Source organism: Lepisma saccharinum, chromosome 14 (genome assembly GCF_977018435.1).
Source record: "Lepisma saccharinum chromosome 14, izLepSacc3.1, whole genome shotgun sequence".
Classification (NCBI taxonomy): domain Eukaryota; kingdom Metazoa; phylum Arthropoda; class Insecta; order Zygentoma; family Lepismatidae; genus Lepisma; species Lepisma saccharinum.
Genome location: NC_139242.1, coordinates 18460934 through 18485815, shown reverse-complemented (window position 1 = coordinate 18485815; position 24882 = coordinate 18460934). Strand labels below are relative to the sequence as shown.

The following is a 24882-nucleotide window of genomic DNA, read 5'->3' as shown; positions in this document are numbered from 1 at the left end:
AAATCTTAGGTTATGTTCCAAAATAATATAAAATTGTGTTATTTTCTTAAAGTAACAGTAGATTTTGATTTTGAAAGTTGCATATTTGTATTTTTTGAAAATATGCAACTTTTTTTGTCACATTTTTGCTGCGCGTTTGGCGCCTACCACAAGGATAATATAAAAATGAATGATAGCTGTAATTTCTGTGATAAACTGCACCGGCATGCAGACTAGAATGAACACCCACCGAAGCATTTACCAGAAGTCAACTCGCCAAGTGGAGCATAAACTAACACAACAATTCCCGATCACGAACGAGGAACGTCTCCCTTTTGATATGACACGAAGATGGGTTAAATTAAAACCAGTATGCGCGGGTGAAGCCGTTTGCCAAGTGCAAGATTTATTGCTCTCGAAGGCGTCTTTGGCTTCCAGGATTCCGGCGGACCGTGAAGTCAGACCTCACAAGGAGAGTGCGTAGCCTACGCAGGCCTCTCGGTGACACGTGTGCAATGGACCGTGTTCGGATCTTTGACGGGGATGGATTAGGTGCTAATCTTCGGGAAGGCCGATCGAAACCTGAAGACTCGGATTTAAAGCATGTTATTATGTTCTTGTTAGTCATTGGCAGGCGGCTTCCTTAAAAACGGGAGCCATGTTGGTTCCTTGTGTAAGGCCCTTACATCTTCACATAAACGGGACATATTTTCGATTAAAAGCTAGTATTCTTAATGAGAAGTTCTCTGCAGGTCCAAAGTTCGATTCTCTGTCTGGGCTGAATTTGTAATTGTACCTACTTCGGCTGATCTTCTTAGTTCAATTTATCCATAGATCTAGAAAATTGACGTTCAATAACCATTTCCAGAAATAAACAACTGAACTGCAACTTACGATTATGTTCATTAGTCTCATTATTGTTAATATACCGGGTGGCCAGAATTAAAGTTACCCAACTCAGAGCCCTCTGTAGCCTGTTTGAGGCATCGTAGAACTTTGCAATTTGGTGAATCCACTATGCAGACCATGGGGAAGAGGATGGCGATAAGAAAATAGTTCAATTTTCCGCCACCAGATTGAAACGTGGCGCTGTAATAATGCATACGGTTATCCCACAATAAAGTGATGGTAAAACCATTACGTCATTATTTATTTCTTAAGTCACTGTTTTCCTTGTCGCTTTCATAGTATACTGTGATGATAATTCTCAGTAATTTTTGTAGTGTTTTAAAAATGTAACGAAACTTAGAGAACCTAATACTGTAACATAACTCGAAGAATAGAAAAAGATTGATGTGGCAGGTAGTCTTCATGTTCATATATGCCATTTAACGTCTTACGTTTTGCATCTCCTGAACCTTCAACCAGAAACCGGCCTCCGTGGCGTAATGATTAGCGTAACGCGCTTCGAATCTAGGGTGGATTCCTGGATAAAGCAATGCTATCCCGTCATCTATTTCATCCATCATTCGTCCTCTTCGTCGGGATTAACTAATTACTTTCAAATCAACGTAAAATTACCAGAAGTACAAATGTCTCTAATCAAAAAGCAAGCATGAAAAAAGAAGCTATTTTAAAATATACATATTTTTGCACCTGAGCGTATTGGTAGGAAAATAACTTGTAAAAACAGAACCTTCCACTAGGAATCACGCACTGCGATTCAAATGTCGTCTTCCACTAAAAAGGAAGCATGTTTATTTGATCTTGCATCACAGCTTACAACATCTACCTCAAACCTGCTACGTGCAATGGCTGTTACCGTAGCGAGTGTACCAGAGTGAACCATAACGATGCACATTACTCCTCGTACATATCCCACGTTTTCACTGCGAATGCACAGCTAATGTAGTCTTTATTATTGACAGCCACTTAGCCTAAGAGACCGTGACTAATTGTTTTCCAGGGTTAGGCGTAGGTGAATAATGAATTAGGAGAAGTGTGGAGAACAAGAATAAGATTAGCCTTGCACCGCGGTAAAATCTGTGTAACTAAATGCTAATCGTTTAGCACAACTCACGCATGCGACATTATAACATTTGCTTACAGTTGTGTACGCGTATCTTTCCATACCTTTCTTGTACGGCGTTTACGTCAGCTTGTATTTTCCCATAGCTATATATGGCAGCATCTTGCTTTGTGATTTTGTATGCTGTACGCTTCTAAAATGTGGTATAATTTGTATTGTTCATGTGGCTAAGAAACGAGAAATTGTTGTAAGATTGTAGGCAGTTTTGTAAACTGTGTTTAATCGAAAAATGAGGTTCGGCAATCGAAATTGGTGCCGAAAGAGGAGAAAAGATGAGGTAGTTTAAGTCTGACAATATCGTTGGTCAGCGTGTGTTATCTACCAATTTGTAGAATCGGTTGATTTCATCAAGGATTCAACATTTGAGCACTACTTTTCGTTGCGATTCCTTACAGGAATCAATCCATGTGTTCTTGTATCTGATCTAAGTCGAATTGAACATATTTATTCAAATGTTGGAAGTTATTAATTTTGCCCTTGTACAGTTTTGCCAATGTAATAATATGTTTTGTTTTTTATATATACGCAAACCTGTACATTACCGAAGTTCTACAACATAGAGGCTTACATTCAAGTAACACTAAGCTAAACTCACCAATTCTTTACTTCCACAAAGATGGGTATCAATAATTGTGTTTAGGACAGAGTTAACCAATGTTTGTTGTTTCGTGGTTTTACAACGCAGAAGTGAATGAAGCTAGATGCGATCATAGAATGATGCTTGGATTCAATTGAAATCTGAAGTTGAAATTGAGTACAATTCTAGTCAAACTTTTTGTGATGAAACTTAATGAATCGTAAGCAAATCTTAACGTTTTTTAAAATAAATTTTAGTGTTATGCACACAAGCATGTAAATTGACATAAATATGTTGGCTCCAGAGACACATTAGAAGTGGCTAAACTGCTAATGATGCATTTGTGTGCATCAAAATACACAGAAATTCATCAAACAGTACTTTTTTTATCAGATACTGTTCCATTTGATGTATGCCAGTTGATGCATCAAAAGTGCATCAATCTTCTGTGTGTTCCAAAGGAGTAAGTATAGTCTCTACGACAACTTCAGAATCTTACTTTTCGATTTACTCTTCGACCAGAGTTTGGTTCGTAAGTGACAAGTATAATCACTCATTGGCAATGGATTGAGTTCTTACCTAACCCTAGCATTCCAGCGCATATTTGTTTGTCAAGCTCGACAATAGCGAAAGATGTTCTCCTCCCAATCTCTATCATCTCCCTCCCCCCTCGGTACCCCCCTCCCGCTAACAATCTTTCCGCCGTTTCTCCCAGCTGCCTCATAATTAAACACGAGGTCGTATTACCATTTAGAAATGTTTCTGTCTGAAGGAGCAAACGATTTTGAACCTTAATGCGAAAAGATCTCTCTCCCTTTCGAAGTTACAAACGGAAACGCAAGATGTCGGGACTCGGGAGGGAAGGGGATAAATGTTCTTGAAAATTAACTATTCCTGCTTCGCCGAGCGATCTTAAAAAGTTCCCATGATCCTTTTTCCAGGGACTGAGACATTGTTCCGAGTATGTAAATTGCACAACGATGTGCATTTTGTTTCTTTCGGAAAGCCTCCATCTGCACAGACTGTAATACCGCTCGATAACACTCGTCAGTCATTTTCTTATGTGCGTGATGTTTTCTGTGGGAAATTTGTTTCTCTCTTTTTAACCTTGTTTGTTGTTTTTCCACTCCCTTCAGCAACTGTTTTTCGGATTATTGAAATCTTAATGCCACATGTGTTATTCGTTAGTATTGAGTTTCAAATGTACAATGATTGCATTCATTTTATCTTGTGTTAACGTTTATGGGAAAACCGTCGTGGATTTTAATAGAGACTCTTTGCTTGTCCTTTCGTCTACTTGCATCATACAGGGCGGCCAACCCACGGCACGCGTACCACCAGTAGCACGTTGATGCTTGTAATTAGCACGCGCAGTAAAATAATTGTGTTCATAGTGTTGGTTTGCTTAAAACATAAACTTATTTTTCCCTTTCAAACTATTTAATTATATATAAAATATAAATATGGTGTACTTCGAGTTGGACATCCAATACACCCCTCAAATGTGGCAAAATTTCTTAATTTGCTTAATATCTGTGCCTGCAATATTCCAAGAATAGATGGTGATATCTCAAAGTACCATAACATAAGTTTTCTGGAGATATTGGGTCTTTATTGCTAGGGGCAACGGACACCGTTGTTTTTATTTATCTAGACATCTAGATTGTTCATTTAAAAGAGTTGTCGTCTCTGGTTAACCTTACTAAGTAGAGTATACCTTCTCTGCTACAATGCATATACCTTCCGCTTGTGTTTCGCTTGTATTATTTATGCACTATAATAGTGCCGCCGTACGAACCGGTCCCCAATCACAGCGCAGAACGGCTATGTTGATAAAATCCTGTTTCCCTGTTGGCTGCTTCGGGGAGGAGTGTTTGAAAGATTGCCGCTTGTTCCAAAGAGGGAGACATCGGTAGGTCTAATTGGCTGTTTGACCGCAAGTTCCTTCGTAGCTAAGCACTGCAACAGAGGGTAACTGCCATAAATACGGTCCCCACGCCGGCTGTAAGGGCGGCGGGACTGTAGTTTGGCACCATTCCAGTGAGCTTATTAGGGTTAAATATTTTCATGTGGTCGGGAACATAACGTTGAGAGTTGATCAGTTTAAGCCTAAAAAATATGAGAAGATATGACATACGTCGTACTCTTTTTTAGTTATTATTTTACACTCCTCCGATCATTATTTTTTTAAGTACAGCACAGACGCATAATTGCATACGGCCACGGAGCATAAAAAATCGCGTGATTTTGGGAAAAAATGAATATAAAACATGGTAATCAGACATTTGCGCCATGTTACCCATAAACTACCTTAAAATATATCGTACAATTAGCATTTAATCAAATCACAACTTTAGTTAATTGCAACCGGATATTCGCACGAGAAATGTCTTTAAAAGCCCCCCAAGAAATTTTCTCGTAAAAGAAATCGTTCTCTTGAATTTCATGGTAATGTGGTTCTTAGACGTTGATTTCCGAGAACACAGTTTATCAAAAAGGATTGTTTCCTACTGAGGAAGAAGAGGAGGACGATCCCGTTGGGTGGATAAGGAAAGATTTCGCATGGAAACTGGGAAATTCCCATGATCCTCAGCGGTAGTGGCATTCCAGGAACCGTTCCTTGCTTTTCTTTTCCAACAACAAAAAAGAAATGTAAAAGAGGGGATTTGGAGGAACAACCATAATTAACATTAATGTAATTAGTAATTGAGGACGAGAACTTGCCACTAACGGTGTGTAGATGGCGCCACGTTGCGGACAGAAGAAGAAACTGCTTCTGCGTTGACGAAAATCTTCGGTTGGCGAATATTTTTCCATCCTCTTTCTAGTTGGTTTCCCTACTGGCACAAAAACGGGGGGCACAGGGCTGATTTCAAATTACGGCCCTATGGATTCACGGGAGCTGAACATTTACCCAGAGAAGGAAAACAGTCGAAATTCTAGAAATTCCTCACTTCATAAGTAGTCAATATTGCCCCAAGTACCTGTCACAATAAACGTAGCTGTGAGCTTTCACAGCACAGTACAGTAGGTAATACCATTTCTATACGTAAATTCTATATTGCCTATATGCACTGCAGCGTATTTCGGCTATTGATGCTTCTTAAAATGTTTCAAAACTGCTAAAAGTGTATGGAAGAACCATCACCAATTTCTATGCGACTGAACCGAGGTGTCAACAATGAAAACCATTCTCAGATGACTGTAAGAGCAAGTCGGATTTTGGCCGCTCACTTCTGTAATCACTGGCGTGCGCGAGGGGAGAGTTGGTGCGTCTACAGCCCCTCCGAATTTTTTTTTAGAAAAAAAATTCAAATGAGAGCAGTAATGATCTGGGGAAAAACCAAAGTGGCAAATGCAGACCTCCATAAAATGACTCCTGGTAACCATTTCTGTTATTCAATAACTATCAAATGGAAGGTTAAAAATGACACGATATACTGTATATTTGTGTCCAGTAGCCCTAGAACACAGCCCCCTCCCCCCAAAAAAATTCTGCTCACGCCTGTGTCTGTAATAAAATAAATATGTATTAATACATAAAGTACAGTTTGATCTATGAGTATTGCCGTGCAAATTGTCCATGACTACTTTCCTTTAATTTTTATCTTACATCATATGTGTTTTTAAGCGATGGATTTTTATGTATGCTTGTGCAGAAGTTGTCAACAGCTTGTTTTGAGTTTTCATTTAATTTTTGAAGCTCTTATTGGGTCAAATAAAGTGCACGGACATGGTGATGGACAATTTGCACGGTAATACTCATGGATACCACTGTACATATTCCTTACACGTGCATACAAAATACTAGACACTTTCCTATTCCAGTGCACTGAATGTGGCAACACTGCACGAGCGAAGTGGATGCGAGAGAAAACAAATGAGTGTTCACTTTAGTTTGCGAGTGTGCCAGGGTAATTTCTCTTGGTGGTAGAGCAGTAATAGTAGTTTTAGTTTGTTAATGCTGAAGACTATTCATGAATCCTATGCGATATGGACAGTTTCTGAAATGGAAATATTCAGCTTGCATTTCCTTTCAGGGGAAAACTTGCAGTGTAACTTCAAGGCAGATGAATACACTGTTCACTTATTGAAACTATACTGCGAAGCAATTGAATAAACCAGAAGCAGTCGAGAGTTCAACTGAAGGTATTTGTTCCTCGGGCAAAAAAACATGAAGTACACACACACAACATGCGTTTTTTGTCTCTCCATGTTTCAAGTTTCTTTTATCATGCAAATCAGACGGTTGCCATTGTCAGTTCCTATTCTTTCCCTTCCTTGCTCGCTTATTCAGAGTTCGTCCTCCGTCGAAGCTTCTTTCAGGTTTTTGTTGTTTTTTCTTGTTTGTCGCTGTTGACCGGTTTATTGTTAAAATGTTACGGATGAGCCTTCAAATAAATGCTATTTGCATTTCCCCTCCCGAGGCAGCTATAGTGGAAACGACCAACCTTTGGTAAATATCTCCTTTGCTTCTTTGTTGAAGTAAGGAAGGGTATGTTCCATGTTTGAGACGGGAAAACTTATTCACAGAAACAGTAATTGTCACTAACTTTCTATCTTGTTTCCCTTTTTTTTATTCTTTTTGGGTGTAGTTTTATTTAGAGCATTTATTTTTCTGTACAACATGGAAAACGGGGTGTGTTCGGAAAGTAAATAGTACCGTTATTTTTTTAAACAAAACCTCAATTCTTTACATACACACACACACACACACGCCGTGTCACACTTTCTATGTATGTCTTGTCTGCCTCTGTGTGTGAACCTATCATACGCAGGATATTTTCCCCAAACGTACTGGTATTGTTGATGTGGGTAGTTTGCCCTAAACATAATTGGTAGTTAACATTCTTAACTGTTTTAAAAGTTGCTCAAAGACATTTTCATTTTTTTCACTTTTAATTTTCTAAAATTTTTGGAAGGGCTTTAGCCCCATGAATCCCCCTGCGTACGCCAGTGTCTGTGTATGTATCAAGATATGGATGGAAGATTTCGCGGAAATATGTGGTTGTCCGATCATTGACGAAAGTACAGTATTGAAAAACACAGTCACATTTTAAGAAGTCTTAATTATATAATTATTCATTATCTTGAATGATAGGTAAGTGGAATATCTTGTAGATTTTTTGGGGAAGCAGTCCAGAAAACCCTTCGCAAATTGCTCGTCATTGACCGTGCAGATCACCATTCAGAGGAACAGAGGAAACGTCCTTTTTCGACACTTTCAAAATTCACATACCGAGCGAGGAACCTTGCTGGACTGACTACCTAATGCTGCGAAAACATTCTTCCACGATCAGCGAACGTGTTGGAATGGAGGGAACACGCCTTCGCTCTTTTTTTACTGTTCTTTCTTTCTCACTTAGTCTTCTACCTTTTTAACCCCTCTGACGTAGTAACAAACACGCTTTACAAGGACATAATTGCAATACTTGAAGCATGTTGTACAAAAAAGTTCCAAAACCCGAAACTAGTCGCAAGGACTTTGCTTTCTAGTAGTTAACATCCCAATATTTGCTGTAATTTTCTATGTACCCGTAGTATTTGATGTTAACCATAACTGGGAATCGTCACTACGTCACGCTGACATAGAAAGAACAGTCATGGCATTGTGAGTTACGGAGCAACAAGGATGGTAAACTTACTGTAGTTACACGAAGCCTGAAAATGTACTGTGACATTACTCGCCCGCCCTGGTGGCGAGTTTCAAATCGTTCTTATTCTCATATTATTAGGGAAGAAAGGAGCACAACGTAGTACTCTTAAAAATGGTTTAGAATTGTCGTAGTCGTTAGTAAATTAACGATTATGCACGAATATGTAGTAGTGTTCATCCGACTGATGATCATGCCACCTGGTGGTAGGGGCGATACTGAGTGTCAGGTGTTTGGCGTTTGTCTTTTCAAGACGAGATTAGCTCTGGTACTATCACTTGTTCTCCTTTTCTTCCAGTACACCCTAAGCTGCATTATTGAAACCTAACGTGATCATGGTAATTATACTTCTGGCTTTGATAGCGTTAATCTCATGATGTTAATAGGAGTCCAATTTAGTTCAGTTGGTGTGACACGTAAACCGATTCGTTGTTACTAAGTTTCAAGTAAAGCACGGTCATGTTGCCCTCAATATTCGCTCACATAGTTACTTTTCGTTTTAAATGCGTAGAGAAGAAAAACACAATCTGCTAAATCTTACTTTTGAGATAACATCATTTTAATATTCAAGGTTCCTGGAAAAAAAGCAGGTTCTTCATTTGGATAATTGTCATCGGTAAGATTTCTATGGTCGTTTATAAGTTAGCATAGGAATCAATCAACAAGAAGTGGTGAGAAACTGCATTAGGTGAAAAAGTCAACATTTACACATTCATGGTTTTGGCATTGGTGCAACAATATAAACGTTTGTAAGCTGTCTTTCTTTCAAGCATCTCTTTATGTACACCTGCAGTTTCTGCCGATATTGTCCCAGTCCTTGCAAAAGCTGTTTCAAGACTACCCCTGCTCATAAGGCACTCAAAGATTGGAATTAGGCCTTTTCCATATTTCTGCATTTCTTCCTGACATTAACAGTTACCATTGCGTGATTCGAAGGACACTACCACGCACGTGCACTGGTCACGTGACGTCTCTGCACGATTCATTCACTTCACACTCGTTTCCTCGACCTTAGGACCTTTTCCCATGCGACACCTTCTTTCATTATAGTCATTTCGGCCATTTCTTGATTCATTGACAGCCCCTATTGTTTCCATGTTAATCATTGCTATTGTTAGCACGTCAACAGAGCACTTTGCAATGTTATTGTTTAGTAATCGGGTTTTGTTCGCAGTCAGGAGGAGGAAAATCGTTGTACATTTGCGTTAAATGGCGCGCATGCGCAAACAATACCAAGTGTGCTCGAATGAGCACTTTATAGATGCGAACAAAGGTGTGGAAATATATCCTTCTGAGCTATAGGAAATACTCTCGGAAGTATTGAAGTGGGACCCTAACTCCACACCCCTATACGCCTTCATGGCGTGGTGCAAAGCACAGCGGAGCACTTTACTTTTACTTTGTAAGGTTACTTTCATTTAACAATTAGTATATGAGGTTATCTTCCACTTGCTTAGATTTTCAAGAAGTACTCGAAAATAGAGTGAAATGTAGCTGCTATGCCCCCCCCCCCCCCCGGCCCTTACAACTTCATTGTGTACATGTTTATAAAATTAACAGGGAACCATTCAGATTAAGAACGGTGTATGAATGTCAACATTTCTAAAGTTGTTGATTTCGATTCGTTTTTGTTATGCAAGAAGTTTGATTGAAGATGTGTCGAAAAGTTGCAAATGAGTTTGTATCGGATTCATTTATGATAAAATAATACTTAAGAAGTCAAATTATGATATTTTAATTCTTGCAACGTAAATTGAATAATATTATGGAAACCCAGTTGAGCTCTGAAGACTTGAAATTTTATTTTTAAATTGCGTAATAGTCTGCTCATCCTTCGCGTACTGTATGGATTATTTATTCAGTGTAATTTACAGTTGCACCTTTGTACACCCGTAAAGATCAGATGTACCCTATGGTCATATTCCCCCTACAGTTATATCTCCTGTATACCTCCCATAAGGCGATATATCGCCGTACGAGTTTATGGAACATAGTACTGTGCAGTAGTCCAATGTCGCCGCTGGAGTCGTATTTCTCAGTGGTCCAAATCCAACTTCATACTGTAAGTCCAGTCCCCATGTATCTGCATAAAGTAGACTTTGGAACAAATTTAGCCAAAAAACGTTTTCGTAACTTTCTCCAGTAAATGGTAAAGCGTAGTCGGCTCTGCGACCGAGCGTGTTGTGTAGCCGATTTTGAATCTCGGCACTGAAATTTCCGGGTTCGAGTCCCGGCCTCAGCATGGGTGTTCTTTTTGTTAAGTGTCCCTTCGTCAGTTTCATCTGTTTTCTCTTCCTTCCTTCTCGCAGACATACAGAGGAGGGGAGAAATAAAACCGGCACTGCCTGGAACCGACCGTTCAAACTGTTTGTTCTCAAAGCTCACAGCATCAGCGTAATCTTTTAGCGGAAAGGCTGCTGATCCACATTCCAGTACAAACACACGACTGGGGTACAGTAACCTCCTCCCCCTTCTCTTTTCCAGGCGTATTCTCATTGATGTTTCCTTCTGCGGCTCAACAGGTTGTCTACAATCTCCAGACCGGAACAACCGACTCGAGCGGTCTGCTTCTTGGCCGGAGTCCTTCGGGCTCTCCCATCCAGCTGGAGAACCGGGAAGGGGCCGGGGTCCTTCCTCTCCCTCTTCTCACATCTTCACGCACGATAATAACAGCCTTTGTGCGTCAATCTTCTCCTATCCTTATTTTAAATTTGATAGCCACAGTGGAACACGATACGCCAAAGTTAACATCTGTGGGTGCAACGTAGCAGCAGAAACTATAGGCTACACGAGTGCCTAATGGCGATATCTACGCAGTGTTTGCAAGTGTGTTTCCATACTTTCAAAAAAAATATGAAGCTGCAACAAACGTATACGTAAACCGTAACATTTGTATAAAGATCCCCTCACGTATAACTTGCAACGTTCTCGGGTCTTACCACAACCCTGCAGCAACAACCGTACTTAATGTTAATGCAAAAGTTTGCCCTTATTCTATTTCTTCCAGCACTGAAACTCCAGAAAAATCTCAAGGCTTGCTGGGTATAACATTTTATTGCACTTTGAACACAGTCTTTTAGATACACTGTTCACTATACCAACGTTCATAGATGGCAGCACTCACTCAAATTTAATTTCAAAGGATTTAAAGATTCGATTTCAAACACTTACAGTCCTTGTAACGACTTGGGTGCGTTACAAACTAAACTGCTCTAAATTTCTGTGCGAGATGTCTTACTTGATCGGCTACTAGTTTTCCCAACTTAATAATCGTACTAGCTCTCGAATTCCTTATGACATCAATTTCCCTATTTAAAGGTTACATTAGGATTGCCAGTTAAAAAAAAAAAAAAGGAGGTTTATTGTGAAGTCATGTTTTATGCTCCACAGTGTCTTTTCTTCGAGTTTAAAATGTCGGTCTCTTTATCAGTATCATAACGACACTTCTTAACGCTAAGGTGTCTTAGTTCGACTACGGTGAGTAACAAATCCTGAACAAACTTAAATTTCGCGAGAAAACATGGATGCCGAAAAAAAAAAAAACAAAAAAAAAACGGGCCATACAGATTATATAGACATAGATATAGTTAAATTTATTTTTTATAACATTGCTGTTTAAAGCATTGTTACTCCCTAATTTTTAACATTTTGACAAAATATATTAATATTTGAGCAAACTCTTGGCGTCCTTTAAGAGTACATTTCTTTCCAATGCATTACTAAAAAGTTCAGAACATGACTTATTCTCATTCACTAGAACTTGCAATATGCTTTCCCACTGTCGTTAAGTCCAGCCGATTTCGCTCTTTGGTCCACTGAACAGTCATTAGTGTTGCCCACGAGACGAGACTTTGGCCTGTCTCGTCTCGTGGAGTCTCGTGGAAATGATGTCTCGTCTCGAAAATATTCGTTTGTCTTATGACACATGGTCAATCTCGTCTCGTCTCGAATTTTTAAAAGCCTGTCCCGTCTCGTCCCGTGGGCAACACTAACAGTCATCATAGAAATGTCATATCGACAATCGACAATGAGCAGTTCTACGTCAATGTTAATATGAGATTTGAGTGATAAATGGTAATTAGTATCCAATTAGGTTAGTTATAAATTTTAATTAATTTGTTGTTGTATAAAATGATTTTGAAATTTGAATTTGTTATTTCTTTAGCTAAATACGGGACAAATGGGCGTCCTGAGAACATTTTCCGGGATCCCGGGACATGAATCTCCCCTGTGGGCACCCCTGTGCCGACGCACGCAAAAAAAAAAAAAGATCGAACAACCAATCCATCACAATACAGTGTCCTAAATTATTGGGGGGGGGGGAGGCAAGTGCCTCTTTTCCTCCCCGATACAAGGGTTGTGAATACGACAACGGCATCCATGTTTTCTCGCGAAATTTAAGTTTGTTCAGGATTTGTTACTCACCGTAGTCGAACTAAGACACCTTAGCGTTAAGAAGTGTCGTTATGATACTGATAAAGAGACCGACATTTTAAACTCGAAGAAAAGACACTGTGGAGCATAAAACATGACTTCACAATAAACCTCCGCTGTCCGAAAAAGCACGAACTTCACCGACAAGTTCCCCCAGCCTTCTCCTCTTTCTAAAAGGAGAAATTAGCTTATTTAACGACATTCTTTTACGTAACTTGGGGCATTTGCGTTAGATTATGGCTGTTTCAGTTTGTTAGCTTCTCCCTCGGCTTGCTTTGCATGGACAACCCCCCCCCCCCCCCCGCCATCTTCCCCTCCACGTCCCATGTAAATAAGTCGTTTAAAGCATTGTATGGGAAATTCCTCCCTCCATAAATGACGGGTTTTTCTCATGCTTTGCATAACCTTTTGTTTCACCCTTCTCTCTTTACGTTTTCTTTTTTCTTCGGTCTTTTCGTTTCCTCACATCTTTCTTTTCTGCACGTTTCACCTGGGAAACTAAACGGAGTGATGTTATTTAATTGCTATGATCTGAGTGATGCAATTTCCGCTTGTACGACGCCTCCCCGAATGGGGTTTATCGCAAGAGGCAGTGGTGCCAGCTCCTGGGAATAGTTTCATCTGTTGTGATTCGCAATTGGAATCCTTACTCCGTTCCGTTGCAACTTTATTGCGTTATAGATTCCGACATGGCCACTTCCCTTAAGTCCCCCCTTCGGGTACGCTTCCATGATTTCCAGTGGCGGCGATTGGGTTCCAAAAGAAGGGGGAAGGGGCAGTTCAATTTCCCTATGTACATAAAGTTAGCATGATGCGGTGGTAAAAAGTGTGGGGGGGGCAACTGCCCCCGTCGACCCCCTTATCGCCGCTACTGATGATTTCTATTCTCTCAACCTATTTGAACCCTAACATAGAATCTGTCTGAAATTCAAGTACATAAAATAAATATGGGCTGATTTAACTTCACAAGATCGTGCATTAGTATTTTCCCCTGGCTATGTATACAACCTGAACGAACCTAGCTCTGCAACTGGTTGCCTATGTGCAAGGAGCTTCAAATGATAATTATAGCTGCGAAAATTTTTTCCTGGTGCCGACCCTCCACTCGGTGGCCTGTCCTCTACTGAATGACCCTGACAGCCACCACGCGAGTGTTTCCATCCAATAAGAGGTTGCTGGAGACATCACGTGCTTTGTTCTCTGCCAATCAGAGCTCGCCGTTGCCGTCGCGAGGGAAATTTGAACACTCGGTTACCACATTCACAGCGGAAGGGAGGAAAAGGTAACCGACACACAGGGAGCAGGTATTTCACATGGTGAGAGGAAAAGAATTTGTCCTTTGAGGACTCGATAGCTCATTACTTTGTAGTCCTTTCGTAGAATTGTGTACCAGCACGGTCAGTCGCCATGTTTGCACTAACATAAGTTTGGCAACAGCGGCCAAACAGGCGACAGACCATTTCTTATTGAGCTGTCCATAACGAGAGATTTATTTCAGGACTCAAGAGCATGAATATTGAAGTGGTGTGTCACATAGTTAAAGTGAAGTGAAATGAAAATTGTACGTGGGTCCTAATTATTAGTCTAGTCAGTAGGGCGGCTGACTGCCACACGGGAGACCCCTTGTCCCCACATGAAGCAGCTCTTGGGCTTACCCATCCTCAAATGAATGAGTACCCGGGGGAAAACCTGGGGGTAAAGTCGGCTGGAGCGTGGTGCTGGTCACATCACCTCCAAAATGGCCGAGATCGAGAATGTGTGGGGCCCTACCCCCACATCCCCTAAATGTGTGTTCATGGCAAGGTATTATATGCACGGGTACTTTACTATTTACCTTACGTAGATCCTAATCATCTCTCGCCTTCATCGTCGAAAAAGAGAAGAAGAAAAGCGGCGTAAAAGAAGTAAAACACAAAAGTTGTTTATTGCTGTTTCCTTCCAAACATGTATTCATACGTTTTCCTATACCTTTTAGGTGCCTCATTTTTCATCCAGTTCTTTTGTTTCTACTAATTCTATCCTTCCTTCTGTTTTTAACCTTCGCTGTGCGAATTGTATGCTTCAGTATGAGCCATCTGCTCGCTTAATTCATTTATAGAGAACTCATTGCAATCTGTCAAGCAGAAATAGAAAACGAGAAACTGCTGATAAGTATCTCATTTCCCGCAATTCTCTTGTACCTCTTTTCCTTGCATCTTTTGAACCACAGGCAAAAATGAATACTTGATGATTTACGTAATAAATTTTCGGCGCATATTGCTGTGGAAGAGGAAATGGTAGAAACTGGTTTTGCGCTGTTTGTGCCAACTTGTAGATTGGCGCGCAGATCGGACAAAAGCGCTCCCAGAGCACGCCGGGAAAGAAAGTTATGCCATTAGTGTTTGGATCATGCAATTGAGATATCTATCTTTGCATGTCACCTACATACTTTATTTGCCCTGTCCAAATGGGGGCAGGCGGCTTATACGAATGGCTTGTTCTCTTGGCTAATTGCAATTGTCGCGAGGAGGAAAAAAGAAGTTCATGCTTGCTAGGAGAAGAAGCTGAGCGTGAACGCTGTTTAAATCAGGTTGTTTGGCCTCTGTTGGCTCTTGTTGTAGTTTGTGGCAGTTCACTTTATGCGCAGACCTGCAGTTTAAAGTGAGATCCGAACTACTACGTGCTTCCACCGGGTATCGAACCCCAGACCCCTTGATTATAACACGACGACGTCACCGCCACGCCCCCGATGAAGCCCATAGGATTGTAGGTACATCGGCAGAGTATACTTGTGCTGGCGTGTATTTGCAAAATGTTTTGGGGTTAATGAAACGTCTTTTTGGTGCGATTTAAGAAGTGCACCAATTCCAGGGTGCTAGATTTAGTGGTGTATTAATGTAGGCCCAGTATGGACGTAAGACCCTCTCCGTAAAGTATACCAAACTTTAAAATTCTAATTCTGCGTCGTAATGATTGTCATTCTTGAGACAACTGCAATGTGATCATGCGGTGTGCAGAATACATGCATACGCAAAAACTGAACGCAGAGAGAAATCTTGTTGTGATGCTGAGAGGGGTACCAGGTTCGAATCTTTTCGAAGACATTGTTGTTTCTCCGTTTGTTCCCCTTACCTAAGTCATCAACGGAGAGAGGTAGACATGAAATAACGATAACATGAAAATACAAATATTAGGGCCACTGAAATATTCTGCTTGGTGGAAATTTCAACTTTGCTGGCTGACTTTAACCATAGCACGTAGTGTTCCATATTTTGCCATGCTTGAAATTTATGCACGCACGCTTTGTAATCTTAATCTAGAATAAGGTTACTGACGTGCTATCTACTGTAAATCAGTTACTTTCTCGAATGAGTAACTGTAATTCAGTTACTTTCTCGAATGAGTAACTGTAATTCAGTTACTTTCTCGAATGGGTAACTGTAATCAGTTACTTTCTCGAATGAGTAACTGTAATCAGTTACTTTCTCGAATGAGTAACTGTAATCAGTTACTTTCTCGAATGAGTAACTGTAATCAGTTACTTTCTCGAATGAGTAACTGTAATCAGTTACTTTCTCGAATGAGTAACTGTAATCAGTTACTTTCTCGAATGAGCAACTGCAAGTCAGTTACTTTCTCGAATGAGCAACTGCAAGTCAGTTACTTTCTTAAATAAGATACTCTGAAATGAGTAACTGTAACTGAATTATCATCCCAAATGAGAAACCGTCTTTCTCATACCTGTAAATCAGTGACTTCCTGAAACGAATTACTGTGAGTTATATTATTATCTCAAATGGGTAACTGTGACTTATCACAAATGAGCAACTGTAGGTGTGTTGCTTTCTCATGAATAACTGTGTTAATTTCACAAATGAGTAACTGTAACAGAGTTACTTTCTAAAATATGTAATCGTAGCAGAGTTACTTTCGAAAATGATTAACCGTAGCAGAGTTACTTCGAAAATAAATAACTAACAGAGTTACGTTCTGAAACGAGTAGCCGTAACCGAGTTACGTTCTGAAACGAGTAGCCGTAACCGAGTTACGTTCTGAAACGAGTAGCCGTAACCGAGTTACGTTCTGAAACTAGTAGCTTTAACCGAGTTACTTTCTAAAATGAACAACTATAACTGAGTTACTTCTACTTTCTCAAAGAGTAACTGTAACAAACTTTTTATAATTAGGTTTTCAAAGCTGAAAATTTTGTTAGTGATTGGAAGCTTCACAGGACTGTAAAAGGGCGCTAAAACCGCCTAAGTGCACTAAATTGTTTACGAGAACAGGAGGCACAGAGCAAGAACACCAAGTTGACGTCGAAAGTGCCACGTGAAAATCACCTTATCCAAAACGGTGTCAAGTCGAGGGTATCTTACACAGAAATCAAACACCGATTAGGTATTATTATGTTCGAATGCTGCGCATTAAAATTCCATGTTCGTTTCTTTTCCGAGGCCCGAGATAAAAATCTCAAATCGTGCTTTGTGTTGGGTTTGGCAATTCACAACTGGACGGGAAACCGTGTGAAGATGACGGCTGCTTCAGCCTGAATAATAATAATGCAAAGAGGTTTCTCCATGTCTTTTTATTTTCGTATTTGTTCCGAATGTTCTTCCTTCACATTTCGTATGGGCACGTTACTAGCGATATCAACTATCTTGAGATCGTACGTTGAAACTAAAATGCTAGGAATGACTTGCCATTGCACTGATTCAATGTTGCCATCCGGCGTTTGAAGAAAATCAATTCGTGAATTTATAAAGTTTGCTTGAAGTTATGGAATACTGTTTTGTTACTTCTCTAGCACACCAGGATTTGAAACCGAGCGCTCTTGATTAGAAGACTATATCTTTAACAGTTACTCTCTCGTGAACGTCTCGAAAATTATGCGTAAATGAAGCAAATGAGTCAAGAAAACCAGAAAGCTATATGCAAATGACCAGTGGCGGCGATTGGGTTCCAAAGCTTGGGGGGCATGGTGCCAAACCTGGGGGGTGGGGGTTGATCTGGTATATAACGTTTAGTTTAGTGCAGGGGCAAAAGTGACAAAAAGTTGGGGAGCAAACCCCCCTCCCGTAATCGCCACTACTGCAAATGACAAATGCAAATATATATATATCAAATTTAAGTTTTAAGTTCAGGATTCCTTCATTACAAGTGTTACAAGCAGTGGCGACGCCAGAGGAGGGTAGGCATGCGGATGCCCCCATCCCGGTCGAATTGCCCCCCTTCATCCGCAAACATAAAAATAAGTGAATAAATAAATACTCACTTATACTCTGTCCCTTGAATCTGTGGAGCAAAGTCGCGCATAAAGGTAGGGAAGAGGAGAAAGCGAGTAGGCGGAGCGAAGCAGTATACGCTGGTCCTAACAGCTGGTAGCTGCAGTCGCATTTTCCCCTCCATGCACTCACTTCCCCTCTCACGCGTTCATTGGTTGCACCCTCTCGAGTCGTTACTTGCGCAGAGACTTGTTTTTCTTCTCTTGCTCCAAATATTCCCGGGATAGGGTATAGCCATATTACGCACTTTTCATTGTTTATTAAGAGGTATATTAAATGTGACTGCACCCTTCATAAATATTCTCGAACCTCTTTTATATTCAAAATGATGCCGTTAGCCTATTGAATGCGCTGTCTTGAATATGCAAGAGAAGGCAACAACAAAAAGAGAACCAAAGGAAACTAATATGAAACGACCATTCGACGAAATAAAGTAGAAAAGGAAAATAGAGATACAAGTAATGGAAGAGAAGATTAAAAAAATAAAAGAGCATGGTAAAAGAAAGCAGAAATATATCGTACGATGTGTACAAAAGAGAAAAAAAAAACTGAAACGTACCAGAACATTTAACACTTCAAAGAAGGGGAGAAATGAAACAATTCTCGCCTAGCCCAACTCAACTACAGTATATTGAGTGTTTTTGTCTGCCCACATGTAAAAGTCACTTAGTTACAATTGGAAAATATAGACTGTACATACGTGTTGCTCGGCGCTGTCTCGCTTAATAAATTGTCTCAACAAAAAAAGTGTTGAACGAAGCAACGTTTCTTTATTTGTATGTTTATTGACAAAGCCCACAATTGTTCTTTTTCACTCAGTTTCCTCCACACAATTGTTGCGTGCAAGTTCATTAACACGACTACACTAATTGCCTATTATCATCTTGGACATGCTTTCCATCTCTAAACTTTTTCATCTGTTCGTAAGTTGCCGTGTTGTTTCGAACTCCTTTCGCCACAGCAACGTTAAATATAACTTCATAAATAATAGTAAAGAATTTTGGTTCAAACGTATAAACAAATTGTGGTATTGCCTCGCGTTTGGCATTCGCCTGAAGCATCTTACGATTGGAACATTCCAACGAAGTCAGACCAGCCACACACACACTCACATTACCTGCTTCTTTCTTTTTTCCACGAAGCTACAGACTTAACGCTTGTTACAGGCTATTAAGCCTATTATTCTTTTCGAAAACTTGACTTCGACACGAAGTGTTGCCACCTTCGTATTGGAGATGTTCCTGAATTTAGATGGTGAACAATTAAGAACAACTTGTTAAGTTACCGTGTTGTTTATTTTAAATTTATTTGCGTTAAGAACTGTATCATTCTGTAATGTTTGTTCTGTTCTTATTTTAGTTGTTTTACTCCTCCCATTGTTTGCGGACATATCAATTGGTGAATGGAGAGAATATTGCTTTCTCGCTCGCAATTCTAATCAGACTATCTGGCAACATTGCTCCACGAAAAACTGAGAATTGCAAATACTTGCCAACTCTAGTCAAGTCCTGTTGCAAGACAAGACTTTCGCGAATATGAAAGTGCAAGATGAACCAAATAAGGAATAAGAAACAGGATCTTAAAATCCACAAGACATGTTGCGTTCCCCAGTTTCCGACGAAGAAGCTTGTTAACCTTCGACGGTTTTAAGTAAATATTTTTACCTACATTATACTTTCGATACGCGAATTTCCATCTCTATACTGGTAGTTCAGGTTTATCAAGGATTATGAGGAAAAAATGTTGAGTAAGTTGTGGAAAGATCACCACCCACCACTCGATTGTAAACAGCGTCATGAGTTGATATTCAGGTTCTTGTGTATATTTAAAGCAAGTCGTTACCCCCCCCCCTCTCTCTTTAGCCATAAATGAATCGCCACTGATTGCTACTAGCGTTACTGGCCCTTTTTTTTTCAATTAAAGAGTGCGTTCCTTAATAGTTTTTATCTCTTCTGTGTTAAATCTTTCGAAACCAACACTAGTTTCTGAATATCCCTTGTCCAAAATGTCACTTGAGGTGGCACGACCTATGCGTCGTTTTCCTGCTGTTATTATCTTGTCTGTTGTTGTTTGGAGTTTTCCCGTTGTGGCGCTAGTTACCCAATTTCGTAACTCTTGTCGTGGTAAGTCTTTTATTGCCCGAGCTTGTGAAGCTAAAACTTATCATCAGACATATCTGAGATTTCGTTGGTCAAACGTTCCCAAATGTAAATGTGGTTGTTTGAGAAAGTTTTTAGTTCCCTCACCTCGCTCCATTTGTTTATTTGAAAGAAGCTAACATTTAAGCAAAAGCATTTTATTCCTTACTTAAAATTGTATTGACTAATTATACATATTTTCCAACATGAACCAAATATTAAGCTGATATCAGGAATTAAGGTACTTTCTCGCTCTATCCGTCTATATATAAAGCAAATAGATTTTTTGGAAACTGCATTTAGTTCAATGTTGCCATTAGAAGCGACCGAGAAAATTTCTTCTCGATTTCGATTTAGGGGTAATTGGTCAGCGATTGCTTTATACTAAATAGAATGAAAAAGGGAGATAAGTAGTCCAAACAAACGCTAATAACCCAACCTAACCACCAAGAATGAACACTTTAATTTCAGCTGGGAAAACCGAGAAAGCTGTATATCAATCTCGTGACAAATCTGAAGAGGTCGCAGATAAGAGTCTGTGTTCTGGTTGAAATTATTTTAGTTGGCAACACTGTCGTTCGGTGTACTTCGGTCGTAACCGAGAAGAGCCGAGCGGAGGCGTCAGATCAGAAAGAAGAACGCGATCTTTATTCATTACCAGCATGGTTCTCCCCTCCAGCTAGCTGATTATTCTTTCTGTTGTTCTGTTCCACCCACCCACCCACCCACCCTTCTTTCCCCCTCTTCGTTTCGATTTTTGAGATGAACCCTCGAGCAATTCTGACTGATGAAAAATGGCGGTCTTTGACATGAAGATTATTCCAGCTGCTATTATATTCCGTTCTCGAATCTTCGAAAACTATGAGGCTGCACGTTCAACATACGCAAATGGGAGACTCGTATAAATAAGGCAGAAGAAGAAAAAGAAAAGTCATATGCCGTAGGGATATATACGGAGAAAAAGACGAATAAAAAAGAACTCGTATCTGCTTCATCACTGACGCTGCAAAATATCTAGAGAATTATAATCGAGGACGCAAGAAAAGAGGGTTTACGAATAGCAGCTGTGAAGATCTCCTGCCAATTTCGGAGATAGGCTTATTTAATTAAGCCACGATACTCCATGCATTGTGTATAGTCCTTGAAATGAAGGGGGAAATAGTTATTTTGATTAATGCCTTGCTTCACGTGATGAAGCTTGATATGTTTGGATTACACAAAGACATTTTCCCCCGACGTATAGACGAAAAAAATGATCATGTAAACTTCAAGACATTACTACACCGAACATAGCAGTTGGTTGATTTGCAGTACTGTAGTCAGTGGTATATAACTTTGTTTTATTCCTGGCAAAACTAATAATGTAATAACGCACATGTGAGTCCAGCCAGCATCCAACCAGCTTCATTTCATTGCTGATGCACTGTTTAGCGGCACGTTCAGTATCTTTGGCACAAGAAAACAACTCGGGTTCTGAGTAGAGCACGAGTGACGAATAATTTAGTTTAACTTCGTCGCTTTTCACATTGAAATGCTATAGGAACTGAAATGTTGAAGCCAACGCGTGTATATAAAATACATTCTTACGCTCTACTAATTGGACAACCTTCGTATATTTTCTTGAAGTTTACCTGCTTGACTTTACATGTTCAGAACTATTAACAAAGTCTTGATTATCAATAGTAATGTGCAAGAAATAGTTTAATGACGCAAGTTAGAGTGTATTTCTTCTTACTACCTGAAAAAGTGGAAGAGAAAAGGTTAACAACGTGGTGAGTAGTGCCATCCGCAAACTGTGGTTTTGTCAATAACAACTCGTATGAAATATTTGATGGACGCGAGAACAATATAGGGCAAAATTAAGAATGGCACCGGAAAGCATATTTAGTGTCATGTAAGATAAATTCGAATTTAAGTATAGTGTTAACATTCAGCTCAGATCAATGACAACACTAAATTGACTAAGTGTTGCCAGATTCCAGTAAGGTTTCTTTCAGAGATCTAAGTTTGGAATAAAAAGGTTGAGGTAAAATATAAAAGAAATTAAATAATTTGATATACAAGTTTCAGTTTAAGATTTTGCAGACTTGTAAACTTAAATTTTACATTGGAAATTAACTTTGGAAATCAACTTTACACGCGTTTGCTTGTTCTGCTAAATTCCTTGATATCTGAATATATATATTTATTTATTTATTTACTCAGAGTTTCAGATACAGTCTTATATATATATATATATATATATATATATATATATATATATATATATATATATATATATATAATTTTCCTGCAAAACTAAAAGAAAGGGTGAAATTTAGCTCATTATATCGATATACTTAGAATTAAATTTAATACCGCAGTTTGACTAGCTGCGTGTGTAATTGCTGTTAAAGTGTGGACACAAAGATTTAACAGCAGCTCATAATTCACATTTACTTGGTCGAAATTTCGCTTAGGCCGTTTATCGCCGAGCTATCAGCTCGAGCCAAGATTTACATATTGCTGGGTTCATGCACATTCGTGATATCGGAACAAATTGGCTTTTAGATACGAAACGGAAAATACTGTACTCCCATTTCCTGTATTTATTTCGCTACGATTCTGTCGACATTCAAACGACAAGAGATAAAAACTTGGATAAAAATAACATAGATTACTTGCACGCGATGGCTAGCAACTCTGTAAATGCTTGTAACTACCGATTGGTATCTCATGCGAAATACTTTTTGCCTGAAATATGTACGATCTGATAATCGTTTAAATTTCTTGGGCATGTACTGTGAATTTCCTTTTCAAAACGTTCTACAAGCAGCTGTGATGTCACAGTCAGGATAGTTTATGTCTTCCCAAAGCAAGCATTTTAAGAAAAATGTCTGTTAAATATAGAACCACAGACATTAGAAGTGGATTGTCAGTAAAGAATCGTGTTGTATCCTGGGATTCTCACCAATGCGCATTACCGCCATCTTTGGATAAACAAAAAAGTATATCTGTTCATTTCAGTTTGGTATTATGTGAGGAGTTGCGGATATTAGAGGTGAACTTGACAATGGTCGAGTTTTCTTTTATTGTTGGATCACACATTGAAGACTAGGAACTCGTACAACGTGTAACAGGAGTCTATCTCGCCTCTAATACTCTTGAGATTTGCTTTTGAATTGAACAGTGCACGCGCAATGAGATAGATGTGAATACTTTTAAACTGCTGATTCTTGCAACTTGTATTTTGCGAGTGTGCCCCTAATAGCCTATACGCAAAACTCCTCATAGATCTATAAAACAAATGCAACTTTATCATTTATACTCTTTACCAGTAGTTAAGTCAAATAATAAACATCATTAAGTTGTATCTATGAATAAAGTTGTAACAATTTCTAGCTCCAATAGCAAATCAGGTACACCAAACTAACTCAATGTTGTGAATAGTTCATTGAGTCCGAGATTGGAATTCAATTGAAGCTAAATTAGACGACGTATTTGTGCTATGACACATCTTGATTAGCTAGTAGGATTACAACAATGTGTGTTCTCGTTTTGATGTATACATGAAACAAATATTGTTTACTTTGGGAAGATCACAGATGGCAATGGCCTATTTCCCGTTGGAACGAGTAGGCAACACTCCACTGTCAGTGTTGCCATCACTCACTATGCCTTTCCCACGTGGGCACAAACGTCTTAATTTCGTAGCAACTTTGTAAATTTTTATTATTGTTAATAATACATGGAAAAAACGATTATTTGTAATTGAGCATACCTTATTAATGTTATTTATTATTATTATTATTATGTTATTATACTGTGGAATTGAAAGTTCTTTCTGTCATTCTGATTACTTCTTCGTTTCTTTCCAGGGAAGATTTTGGAGACATTATCTCCCAAGCTCCCCCTTCCCCTTCACAGGTATCCCCCCACATCCTTAGCACACCCGCACATCCCGCAACCCTCCTCCATGGGGGGTCACTCAGGTAGTCCCCCACCTCAACCACCCACACCGCCCAGGACCCCACATTCCCCCAAAGCGAATTCGAGTCCCCAACCACACCAAGTCCAACCACAACAGCAGCATCGAAGTCACCAACAGTCACCGTCGCCGCAACAGCAATCTCAGTCGCAACCTGGATCTGTGCACGTGACCCCGTCGCTCGGTGGCAACGTCCCGCAAGATGGAGCCTACGACAACTTTAGGCACAAAATGGCGGACAGTATGGCGAAATTGGCGGGACTTCAACCAAATTCCATGATTGGCAATCCACGGGTAAGCTACGTGATTTGTTTTCTACTTTCAACTCTCCTGGCAAAGGTTCAATGATGTGTAGCCAGAATATGCAGTCACATTTTTTGTTTTTGTAAATGGCAAACAATGAAAGTGATTTATTTATTTATTTATTGAAATTTTCCAGTACAGCAGAAGCCATTTGAAACCAGAAAGAAACAACAGTGAAACAATAGACTAAGATTAAAGAAACACACAAAAAAAGATAACATAAATTATACAAGCCAAAACAATACCAAGGTAAACAGATCAGTTTCACAAAAGCATTACTTATGTACATTTTTTTCTATGTTGGTGATAAAAGATGAATATGAACTGATTGAGGTGATATTGAACTGATTCGGTAGCCTATGGAATAGTGAACGTTGTATGAGTGAAAGCCTGGGAGTTGTAGTGTGGAAAGTTTCTATGTTCCGTGTTTTATGTCTAGAACAATGGTAATTATTACACCATGATCACATTGTAATTCAGCGTATCTACGTGTATTCTGTAAGGATGTTTTTAAAAGACCCATCCTGCACGTCTGCCTAT

At 39.5% G+C, this 24882-nt stretch overlaps 1 protein-coding gene across 8 annotated transcripts in view; it reads left to right on the top strand.

The window, feature by feature from the left end:
- LOC145998708 (zinc finger protein castor homolog 1-like) overlaps positions 1–24882 on the top strand; it is a 347264-nt gene that overhangs the window by 251133 nt on the left and 71249 nt on the right. For all 8 annotated transcript variants that reach the window (XM_083135199.1, XM_083135205.1, XM_083135203.1 and 5 more), the window contains one exon: positions 23930–24333. In XM_083135199.1, the coding sequence (XP_082991325.1) occupies positions 23930–24333 (404 nt within the window). The remainder of the gene's footprint in view (positions 1–23929; positions 24334–24882) is intronic.